The sequence below is a fragment of the Pelodiscus sinensis genome, chromosome 6 (assembly GCF_049634645.1).
Source record: "Pelodiscus sinensis isolate JC-2024 chromosome 6, ASM4963464v1, whole genome shotgun sequence".
Lineage (NCBI taxonomy): Eukaryota > Metazoa > Chordata > Testudines > Trionychidae > Pelodiscus > Pelodiscus sinensis.
The window spans coordinates 92233139-92245548 of NC_134716.1; the positions used below are offsets into that span (position 1 = coordinate 92233139).

Genomic DNA, 12410 nt, shown 5'->3' on the forward strand with positions numbered 1-12410 from the left:
GTCCGGAGATTTTGAATAGCCATACTCAGCCGGATCATGCATACGCAGTGCAGTCTCACGCTATTTGCGCATCTTGTCTCGTGCGTGATCCCGCTCCCGCCAGTTCCTCTCAGCCGCTCAATTTGAAAGAGAACTAAGAGAACAGATTACGAAGCAGGGAGGAGGGCGGGTAGTGGTGCACCCATGGGGACATATCTTGAAGAACCATCGTTACTGCACCAAGTTAACTTTTTTCGAGTGGCTCCCGTGGGTGCACCACTGTAGGTGACTACAGAGCAGTAGTCATCCATATTCAAGTACGCGCTCCATAATCAAGGTTCATTTGGAGCTGAAAGTACTGCTGCAGCCACTGAGGAGTTCACTGTTAGCTTGTGAAAAATTACATAATGTTTCATGAAAGTGGCATTGGTCGACCATGTGGCCACACAGCCTAAGTCTTGGAGCGGGACTCCCCTAAGGAACGCTGTGGTTGTTGCTACTGCTCTTGTGGAATGTACCTTAGGTTGCACTGGCAGAGGCTTTTTCAGCGGGAGTAACACATGTTAATACAGGGTTATCAGTTTGGCAACACGTTGGGAGGAAAGCGTTTCGCTTTTAGGGAGATCTGCTATAGAGACCAACAAATGGTTTGTTTTTCTCCAGTCTTTGGTCCTGTCTATGTAAAAGGTGAGTGCATGCTGAATGTCCAACATATGCAATCTTGCTTTCCATGATGAAGCACAGGGAGCTGGGTAGAATGAAGAGAGTATAATTGGTTCATTAAGGTGGAATGTCGAGCATACTTTAGGATTAAAGGTTGGGTGAAGCCTAAGTATCACCTGCTCTTTGGTAAAAATAGCGTAAGGTGGTGTTGACATCATTGCCGCTAACTCACCTACTCTGCTGAAGTTACAGCCAGGAGAAAAACCACTTTAACAGTCAGTAACTTAAGAGGCTTGGTGGCCAACGGCTCAAAGGGAGGCTGGGTAAGGGTATCAAGTACTAAGTCTAAGTTCCATGCTGGAGGTGGAGGTCTATGTGGTGGGTTCAAGTTCGTAAGACCTTTGATAAATCTTTTTGTCGTTGTATGTGCAGACACCGACGTACCCTCTACTGAGTGACAGAAAGCTGTAACTGCTGCTAGGTGTACCTTGAGGGATGAAATAGATGGGTGGGGTTGTGGAGGGTATGGATGTAAATGAGATGGTGAATCCGGGAGGAGACAATTTCCAAGACCCAGCGGTCGGAAGTAATGGCCTGAGACAATGGTGAAACACAGGTGCTTCTTGATCTTTCCTGGCAATCATGGAGTGTGGTTCAGGGCTCTCGACAAGGAAGTCAAACCTGTTGCTTAATTGCAAGTGTGCCAGGGGTATGGTTGTGCTGAGGTAGCCTCCTTTGTGGGTGCTGTCTAGGTTGCAATTGGTCAAATGTTCGCTGTTGGTGCTGCTGCCTATAGTGAACATCATATCGCCCCTGGAATGGTTGATAGCGCTTTCTATGGTATGGAGGAGTATACATCCCTAGAGTTTTCAGGGTGGTTCGTGTGTCTTTTCCCAAATGAAAAACGCCATCTGTCTTTTCTGCAAATAGTTTTACTTTGTCAAATGGGAGGTCCTCCAATTTAGTATGTAATTCTTTGGGGATTCCTGCAGAGCAGAGCCAGGACGACCTTCTCATAGCTATGGCAGTAGCCACCTCTCGAGCACATGTGTCGCCGTATCTAAGGCAACCTGCAGTCCTGTTCTGACTGATGCATAGCCCTCTTGCACTATTGCCTTCAGAACCGGTTTCTTTACCTCTGGAAGGCAGTCCATAAGTGTGTTCAGTTTTAAATAGTTGTCGAAATCATGATTAGACAACAATGCTGCGTAATTTGCAATTCTTAACAATAGGGTGGCTGAGGAATAGACCTTCCTACCAAAGAGGTCAAGTCTCCTATTGTCCTTACCTGACTGTTGCTCTATACTGTCTCCCTTTGCTGTACAGCATCTACTACCACTGAATTTGGCTGAGGATGATTGAAAAGGAAGTCTAAGCCCTTTTAGGGGATGGAATACTTTTTGGCCATTCTTTTGTTTGTCGGAGGTATGGATGTGGCAGACTGCCAAATCTCCTCTGCTACTTCCATGATGGCCTCATCAACTGGAAGCGCCACTTTGGATTTTTGTGCGGGCTGCAAGTTCTTCAGGAGATGATGTCTCTTCTCCCGCACCTCAACTAGCTGAACCTCCTGAGATGTTGCCACCCTTTTAAAGAGTTTCTGAAACTGCTTGACATCATCTGGGGGGGAAATGTCCTGTGGTATTACTGCTTCGTTGGGTGAGGAAGATGACCATTGTTCTGGTGAATGATCATGGTGTTGTTCTTCCATGTCTGACAACTGACTCTCCATGGGGTGTAGTGGTTGTTGCACCCGAGGAGGAGAAGTGGAGGTGGAAGAGACTCTGTTTGTTGACACGTGCCGATCACGGAAGTGATGCTTGACTAGCAGATCGGCAATAGGAAGGGGAGGCTCTCCTGGAATGACGATAATGAGCCATGTGATCCCTATGGTAGTAACAGTATCTGCCAGGAGGGGACCGTCGGTACGAGGTAGTGTAATGCCTGCCATGGTCGGGTGAACAAGAATAATACACCAAGCTCCTGCAGGAAGGGGGAGGTGACACAGACATGTGCCTGGAGTGATGTTGATACTGCGGGTATGGTAACGATCTATGAGGTGATGGCAACCTGGCTCACCTATCATATATATAGTGCTCTTGGTGCCATGGTAGTGATGGAGCTCTAGTGATCTTGGCGCTGGTGGAGAGGGAGACGGTGTCGGGGAGAACCTTGGAGATGGTGACATAAGCGTCACACTTCTACGCTTGTCTGATTTTTCTGGAGCCTTGATTGGATGAATGGGTTCGTCGATTGTTACCAGTACTGGTTCAAACTGCGGCGCCAATGGAGAGGCACAGTCATGTACTGCTTTAGTGCTGCGGCTGCGGACCGCTTTGATGCCGCGGGCTCCAGCGTGGACTGCTCCGATGCCCGTGAGGTCGGCTTCAGTGTCAGGGGCGTCAGAGCGGGAGTCAGCGAGGCACTCAGAGCAGATATAGCACTCGGTGCTGATGGTGCTGTAACCGCCGATTTTTTGTGGCTTGAAGTTGGCCTATGGAAGGCAGTACCAGAGGTGCCCAGTTTGCAGAAGGCAGTACCAGAGGTGCCCAGTTTGCTTCCTGTGCTCACTCTGTTACTGGGGCCGGTGGTAATGATCATGCCAGTGACACCCATTTTTTTCTCACAGGGGCTGTCCCCGGAGAGAACGCCCTCCGCTTCTGAGGAGATGTCGCATCTGAAGAAGGTAGTGACTCGGCTTGCACAGGGTGAAGAGCCTTATCGAATAATATTATTCGGAGGTGTATCTCCCTGTTGTGCTGTGCTCTAGCCGTGAGTTTAGTGCAATGGGAGCACTTCTGCGGCACATGATCCTCACCAAAGCACCTGTTGCATGAAGAATGGCCGTCGGAGGCCGGCATCACGTCTTGGCAGAGACTACATTTCTTGAAGCCGGGGGAGCCCGGCATGTTGAAATTACTGTTGTCTTTGGCTTTCTTTCCCCTTTGGGAAGGGGGTTTAAGCGGTAATTATACACAGTCTCAGAGAAAAACTATTTTTTTAAACAGAACAAAGAGAATGACTACGACGAACAATTAACTAACTAATACTACTATCTAGCTAACTATTTATAACTATTCTAGGTTAAGACAAGGAGAATGCGGAGCTGAAGGAAACTCTGTCTGTGACACACGGCGTTTGAGAGGAACTGGAGGGAGCTGGATCGCGCATGAAACAAGATGCGCGAACGGTGTGAGACTGCACCGCTCATGCACGATCCAGACGACTATGGCTATTCAAAATCTCCAGACTGTGGCGTCAAGATGGGACCCGACGCCTACAGTGGAACACCCACAGAGACCACTCGAAGAAGAAGGGCAGATGTTTTTCAGGAGTCAATGCTGTTTCTCCTTGACTTTGTGGAGATGGATGCCTTGGCTGGTTGCCACCTTCTTAAACAGGTCTTGGAATTGTTGATGGTTGCAGTGCCAGTTTGAGCCCCTGATTCCCCAGTGCTGGGGGTATTTATCTTGTCCCCTCCAACCACTCTAGGGGATGGAGCTGGGGGCAGCGATTTAAAGGGGGACAGCTCCTTTTTAGTCTGCTCATGCGTCAGTGGTGAAGCGGCTCTATTTCTGGGAGCCTGTCCCACCGGCTGGGAGGCTTCAGAGTCCTCAGGCTGAATTGCCTTCTCAAATAAAATCATTCGAAGCCGGAGATCCCTATCCTTCCTTGCTCTTGCTGTGACAGCGCGGCACAGTTCACATTTCTGGGGTACATGAGCTTCCCCCAAGTAGCAGATACAATCTGCACATTTGTCCGAGACTGGCATCAGCTCTTGGCATGACTGACATTTTTTAAAGTCAGAGGAACCTGCCATTGCACTGGCTGCGAGAGTTGTAGGGGTGAGAAAGATACCCTGCATCTGTTTCACTGTTGTGGCTCTCCTCCAAATGTTTTGTCTCTGCTTTTGTTTATTATTGTGGTTGTTATATGCGTTTTCTCCTCCTCTTTTTTTTTTTTTTTTTTTTTTTTTTTTGGAGGGAGGAGTGAGGGAATGCAGTGGACAAGCAAAATATTTTTTTTCCAAGGAACGAGAAGTCAGCAGCCAAAGAAGAACAAGAACTGGGGAAAAAAAGAGAAACCGGACATGTTTTTCCTCCCTGAAGAGGATTGTTGAGGAGAATGAAGAATTATGTCCATGTCCAAGGATGGCAGAAGAGGAACTGAAGGGGGAGTGGGCCACATGTGTGAGGCACAAACACTGAACGCAGTGTGAGACTCCCTTCGTGCATGTGCGGTCCACTGACAACTGCTGAAGAAAGCTCCGCTCCATGACGTTCCTACGCCTTACATGGAGCAGCCACAGGGATATAACCTGAAGAAGAACCAGTGTTGTTCAAAACATTCAAACATGATTTGGAAAAACGTGTAAACAGGTGGAAAATTTTGCAGATAATACAAGGTTACTTAAGCTCGTAAAGTCCAAAGCAGCCTGTGAAGAATTACAAAAGGATCTCATAAAACTGGGTGATCGGGCAACAAAATGGCAGAGGAAATTCAGTGTTGTGTAACCATTGAAGAAACAGATTGTAGGAGACACTGTAGCTAGTTCTCTGAAAATTCAATGTTCAATTCATTCAATGTTCAGCAGCAGAGAAATAAAGCCTAATAGAATGTTAGGAACCATTAGGAAGGCCAATAAATAGTATAATGCCACTCTGAACACTACTTACAGTTCTGGTTGCTCTATCACAAAAGTGATATATAAGAAATGAAAGAGATGCAAAGAAGGGCAACAAAAATGAATAAGGGTATAGAACAGCTTCCATATGAGAAGAGAGAAAAGACTGGGGCTTCATTTTAGAAAACATGGGAATAGGCTAGAAGTTTATAAAATCATGAATGGTGTAGAAAAAGTTATTTACCCCTTCACATAAAACAAGAACAAAGAATCACCAACTGAAATTAATAGTCAGCAGATTTAATAGAAACCTAAGGAAGTACTTCTCTACACAACATGCAGTCAACTAAAAACTCATTGCCAGAGGATGTTGTGAAGGCAAAAAATATAACTGAGTTCAAAAAAAGAATTAGGATGGTAATAACTACAAAACTTGGATGGAGGGTGCAGTTCTTCTCCATATACTGGAATACCTGTGTCAGGTTTGATCCTATATCCTCAAACTGAGTCCTACATTCAGAGTCAATGGGAGATCACACAGTGTTTGCAAGTCCCCCATATGCATAGAAAAGCTTACTTAAAATGTCTTATTTCTCCATGGTAGGTCCCAAGAGCAAAAGGTGCAAAACAAGCTGCATTTACTGGGTTCACAAACATCTTCCTATGTAGCTTTTTTTCTTACTGTCATGTTGAAAAAAATCCTATATTAGACACATCTGCTCTGATATGAAATTAGACCAAATGAACACTGTTCTAATAAAGGAACATTAGAAGCCTAACAAACAGATTGATCCAGCAACTTAAATGTAAAGGAAAGAAGCAGCAACTCCTTATTTTAACCTGGGGAACATGAAGTAGAATAATTTACTTCCCATATATTTAACATTTTTTAGCAATATTGTCCGGGAAACAAACAGAACAATTATAGTACCTATGCAAAACTAAAAAAAAAGAGAGTTGAATTACTTCATACTATTTTATATTAAGCTTTTTCATTTCTTTGGTCACTAATAACAGATAAAGAAAAATTACTAATTCTTCATATGTATGTGTATAGTCTCCTTAAAACATCTTTAAAAAAATCACAAGGTAAGATCTTTTAACTGTATTTTAACAGACTGATAGCTATTACATTTTGCTCACCTATTATCTGATGGCAGAAGTGAAAGTAATGCCAAAGCTGAAAGCTTTCTTCTTTCCGGCTGAGTAATATTATCCATACGGTCAACCCACATTTCAATCATGTTACCAAGAAGCTGGTCCATCTGCAAAAACCAACAACCCCGTGCCAAAATATTACATATAGTCTATAAATGTAGAGTTAAATTTTTGAAGTAGGCAAGTATTTCCTGTATGTGAATGTATGTAAAAGTGAAACATGTTTCACGTAATCTAAATGTGAGTATTTAGTGTATGAGAAATTCAATTATTTAAATTTAGTTCTTAATTTGGATGCTCAAATATTCTGCAGCTTTATCATTGTGCCCACTAGTACTTGTTAATTGCAAAAGATTCTCTCTTCAGTATAACGTACATATGCTTAAGGTGCCACAATGCACAATTATACCAACAAGCAGATATACAAGAGTTCTCATCAGCCATATAAAATTTAAACATTTGTTTTTAAAGCCATTAGAGTGATTTTTGAGGTGTGCTCAGGGGTACAACTTTTGTTCCTTTTTTCCAAGGATTTAATTTTTATAGATAAAAAAGTACAATAAAAGTACTAAAGTGTTATTGTTATTTTTATAATTGCTTGGTAATTAAACTATTTTGAAGTATATTATTTCATCTGAGAACGGCACTATGTGAACATGTAAGAAAGATATAAATATGTCAAATCAACAAAGAGTCTGGTAGCACTTTATAGACTGACGAAACATGTAGATGGTATCATGAGCTTTCGTGGGCACAGCCCACTTCTTCAGATGACTGGAATTATGAGTTGGGTATATGAAAACTCCAAATAAATAGGAGAGGGAAGAGAAAGAAAAAGGGAGGGAGGTGGGAGATAGAGCATCATTAAGTATTTGGAAATGGGTACTTAAACCTAAGCAGATAAAAATCAAAGTCAATAGATAGATACCTAAAACAGGAAGGATACCACTCTGGGAGCTGTTAGCATCTTCAATGGTTATTAAATAGGTAGAGTCATTTAAATAGCAGGAATTGAAAGAGCTCACAGCCCCCATGATGCCTGGGAGCTGCAGGGGAGGCGTGAGCCCTTTCAACTCCTGCTATTTAAAGGTCCTGCCCCTTTTGTCCAAGGCTCTATCCCTTCCAGGGCAGCCCATGACCACTTCAAAAAATGTTGAAGCAGCCCCCATTAAAAAATTATTGCTTACCCCTGCTTTAGTGGATAAAGGTAAAGAAGGTGATGAATAGTTGGAAGTTATTTGGCCTTGGGTTAAGACACAGGAAAAAAATAAGCAGCCCAAATCTCAGAGCACCGGAGGTGGAAGTGCAGTCTGAACTATACTAAGATAGCTGCGGAGAACTGGAAAAAAACCATTCATATGTAATTATAGCTCAGAGTCAAACTGGGTTTGGGGCTCCATTGTGCTAGGTATGGTACAAATACGACTTTCACCTGACAGATGACTTATGAAATTGTGTGGAAAAGGAACACAATCGAACATACAAAAATACTAGATATACACAAACACTGCTATTTTCCCTCCTCAATATTAGTAATCATCAAGTATCACCATATGCCCATCAATCAGTCCATCATTAATTAGCTTACTTCTTGGAGGCACAGACAGAAGAAACTTAAGAAAAGCATCTGATGCAGTGTTAAGCAGATGAAAATGTTTGTTGATAAGGCTGGTATGTTTGGAGGCTGGTATGTATGCTATGCTAAAAAAATCAAGAACAGAGAAGAGAAGAAGAGTACAGTCACCTTAAAAGTAAGAATGAGCTTGGTGCTGTTTAAAAACAGTCTTTTGATACAGAGTATGAAGAATCATGTCGTGAAAGCAGCTGAATATTGTGAATAGTATTAGTGGTATAGAGTATGTTGAGTCTTGATTTTATTTTATTTTTTTTGTTCTTGAATATACATGATAATTATATTCTAAGAAAATCAGTTCTTAATTTAGCTTCTAATAGAGGGTTTTGTTTTTTTAATTCACACTAATGGTGATGCAGGTTGAAACTCCATAATTAAATCAGCAATCTGCACAGATTACAAGCTTTATTTTCTCACACTACTTTAAGGTTGTTAAACATAATTTGAAAAATTAAACTGAGGATAAAACAATGAGAGTGATCTAACCAGGTTTTATTCTTAAAATAATTGTGAGTTTTACTTTTTCTGATATTTTACAGGTATTTTAATTTTCCACAAGACTGGTGATAGTAATGAAAAAAAATCAAAGCACAGGAAATCCCCTATGGATTAGTACATACAGTTCTTTTCTTTATGCAATAATATATTTAATGCATGGTAATACAGTATATACTCTACTAACAGTAGGTGCTACTGCACATAAATCTGCCAGTAAATTGTGGTAAGCCGATTTCACATAAATGAAGCAGGTAATTAATATTGGCAGTGTTTCTGTGCGCTTATATGCTTGACATTATGTTCACTTTACACAAAGTATTAACATCATAGCTATAATACTTTCGTAAAACACAACTGATGAGATAGAGTCAGGAAAATTCCTATTGCCTGGCAGCAAAGGACTAAGTGTAACAACTATCAAATAACAGAACTCTATACATAAGATAAGATGCTTCATGGAAAACTAAAATCCCAGTTAGGGCATTACAATGTAAAGAAGTTTGGAACTTGTGAAACTCAGTGTTGCCCTCATCTTAAAAAAGGCAATATAAAATATGGAGAGTTGTAGATTCAAACTAATTCAATTATAGTGTTCAAATGAGGATTTAGTTTATCTTGTAGAATCTCATGAACAGCATTTAATATAATTCTAGAAGTGTTTCTCAAATGCAGCCACCAGCAGATTTTTTTGCTCCCACAACATCATCTGAAGCATAAGCAGAAATTTGGAGGGGGAGAAGTATCAGCCCCTCCATACAATGCCCAGTTGTTACTCCTGAACAGCTGTTACTGAGGGCAATAAGATAAGCCACCTTGGAGTTTACACTGACATCATCAGCAGGGATCAGTGCCTTGCACCACGCAGCCTACTCAGGGGCTCCAACATGCACCTCTGAAGATATGAGGGGCCAGTCTGCACCACAGTGGAGGCAGCTCTTGTTAGTGGAAGTGGTTCCGCACTTGGTTGCTAGGGCACTCTCCTGGGCCACTGCCTGGTTCTCAACCAGCCAGGATATGGGGGAGCTTGGGACTCCACAGACATCGAGTGGAGGGCTGGAGGAACAGAAAGAAATGGTTGACAGAGCAGCCACCAGCCAGAGTCAGTGACTGTACTTTGAAGACACAAAAAATGTGTGGTAAGATCTGCTCTAGATCATGTATGTATTGGGAAAAGGAGACTAAGGATAAAAGGTGCAAGAAATGGAAGGGAAAAAGCTGCAAAAACCAGTTGGACAAATTAGCAGGTGAGAAACTGTCCAACAGAGGCAGCATACTCAAAGAAAAGGCATAAAATAAATATCCATTCTATTACTAACTCACAAATAATGACCTCTTCAGAGAATCCTAGTGTTACAGTAAGCTGTGTGGTGAGCCAGATTTTTACCAAGCCCAATGCTTGCATAGCTTCCTTAACTATCAGAACTGTAACTGCACAGGCTATGACAATATAAAATGTCACAGGAAAATATTAAATAGACTCAAATCTATCTGTGGGGGGAAAGGGAAAGGGGCAGGTGGGCAGGAGAGAAGAAAAAGACAACTGATACCACAAAGACATGGCATATCCTAATCTAGGAACCATGAAATTATACTGCTACATTTGCTATACAACTATACAGAATGTAGATTCTTTAATGCTATTTCGTATTAAGTGGTTATCCTAAAAAAATAGTTTATTTACTGAGTTTCAGTCATTGAAGTATCTTGATTCCAAAAACTGTAAGATTTCCAATCCTTAATCCACTCTGAAAAAATAGTGGAGAGTGAAAACTCCCTGATTCAGCCCAACTTAACCTGGTGAAAATTTGGGCAATATAAGGACAGAAAAAAAGTAACCTTGTACCGTGAAGGATCAGCCATACGGGATCGGTGTTCAGTCATGGTCCTTCCCATCTTTACCTCATCTACATTGGGCACCCAGTAGGCACTCAACATTCTCCTCCTTTTACCATACATAGTGGAGTGTGTGGGGAAGGGTTTGGGGGGCTGGAATAGGAAGAGCTACAGCAATCTCCTCCAGCTATATTCCAGTGGAAAATTGCCTTGCACCTGGGGAATATTCTGATGGCTATCTTTGGGTTCAGTAAGGTTGCTTTACATAGCTAATGTAGTGCAAAATAGTCACAACGAACTGGAGAATCTAGCCCAATATTCTCTACATAGAGGACTGTAAATTGTATTGGCTCTGTTGGTATATTTTTGCTTACTAGGCACTTTTAAAAACAGAGGTGGAGAATCTTTTTTTGGCTTAGGGGCCGCTGATGCACAGAAAAATCAATTGGAGGCTGCATACAAGTAAAAGCCAAGCGAGAAGGCCATGTCTGAGAAGGAGCATGAAACTCCTCACATTCCTCTCGCACGCCAGCGCCTGGGGGGCCCAGGCTAGTAGATTTTGTGTGCTCCAGCCCTGTAGGTGGGTGGCTGGAGCACCAGTACAGGCTTCCCAGTGCTGAACCTCAGGGGCTGGGTTCAGGCAAACCATGGTCTGCATCTGATCCCCGGGCCTGAGGTTCCCCACCCCTGTTTTAAAATGTTTGTTATGAATTCATTTTTATTACTAATCTTCATTATAAAGGGAAGATTTTCAAAAACTGGGGAGTTTTGCATCATGTTTTGAAGGCAATAATCTTGGACCCAATTTGATCACCCACCAAGTCATTTTGCAGCTGACAGCTTTCTCCCAAAAAGGCCTTACACATTCAATTCCCAAGAGCTGTACTCTAAATGAAGCCATTCGGGGGAGGTGGGGTGTAAATAGATAGAAAAAGCTGGAACCCTCTTCTAATGTGGGTTTTGTAGAAAATATCAGGGAATTATGTTGGTTTCAGAAGCATAGAGGGAGCAATACAAAACATGCAGAGAAATAGTGCAATGCATTCTCAGTATTTTTTCTTTATTTAGGAAGCATCCTGCTGATTGCTGCACAAACTGATGTTTGTGTTGCTCTCATTGTCACACTCCACCAACAACGAGTAGTCCTATGGCACCTTAGAGACTAACAAAAATGTGTAGTATCATGAGCTTTTGTGGGTAAAATCCACTTCACCTATTTGAAATCATGGGATGGTGGGCGGGCAAAGCCCGCCCACCTTCTAAAAGCCCCTCCCCAACCTTATGGGAGGGACACTGGACCCATGTTCAACCGATTGCTTGGGACAAATAATGACTAAAGGATCAAGAAGTGCGGGCTAGAGGTTCAAAATAAGGGAGCCGGATGGGGACACCGAGCAGAGAACCCCGGACAGCGCCCACTGCTCCTCAAAGCTGTCGATGGAGCCAGTGGACGCCGCCCAGAGGAACTCTGCCCGGATTCGTGACACGAGGGAGGAACGGAAATAGGCCCCACAGTCGCAGAGAACCCCCTCGTCTAGCATCCTCCTCCTGCTATTGTAGATGGCAGCCTTCGCTAAGGCCAGGAGGAGGTTGACGAGGAGGTCTCGCGACTTTGTGGGGCCACGGATTGGGTGTGCATAAATAAAAAGGTGAGGGGAAAAGTGCAGCCAGAACCTCAATAGGAGGTTCTGGAGGAGCCGGAATAGGGGCTGCAACCTGGCGCATTCGAGGTAGGCGTGCGCCAGGTTCTCCCTCACGCCGCAAAAGGGGCAGGTGTCTGGGATTGGGGTGAACCGCGCCAAGTACACGCCCGTGCTCACGGCTCTCCACTCCAGCTCATCTGATGAAGTGGGTTTTACCCATGAAAGGTCATGGTACTGTACATTTTTGTTAGCTCTAAGGTGTCACAGGACTACTGTTTTAAAAAGTTACAGACTAACATGGCTACCCCTGTGCAACACTCCACAAAGTGAGTTACAACAGTTTAGGCTGCAGGAACTTACTATATGGCACAACGGTTAA

At 43.0% G+C, this 12410-nt stretch overlaps 1 protein-coding gene across 5 annotated transcripts in view; it reads right to left on the reverse strand.

Moving 5' to 3' along the window:
- IPO11 (importin 11) overlaps positions 1-12410 on the reverse strand; it is a 252471-nt gene that overhangs the window by 74516 nt on the left and 165545 nt on the right. For all 5 annotated transcript variants that reach the window (XM_075932406.1, XM_006134432.4, XM_006134434.4 and 2 more), the window contains exon 27: positions 6410-6531. In XM_075932406.1, the coding sequence (XP_075788521.1) occupies positions 6410-6531 (122 nt within the window). The remainder of the gene's footprint in view (positions 1-6409; positions 6532-12410) is intronic.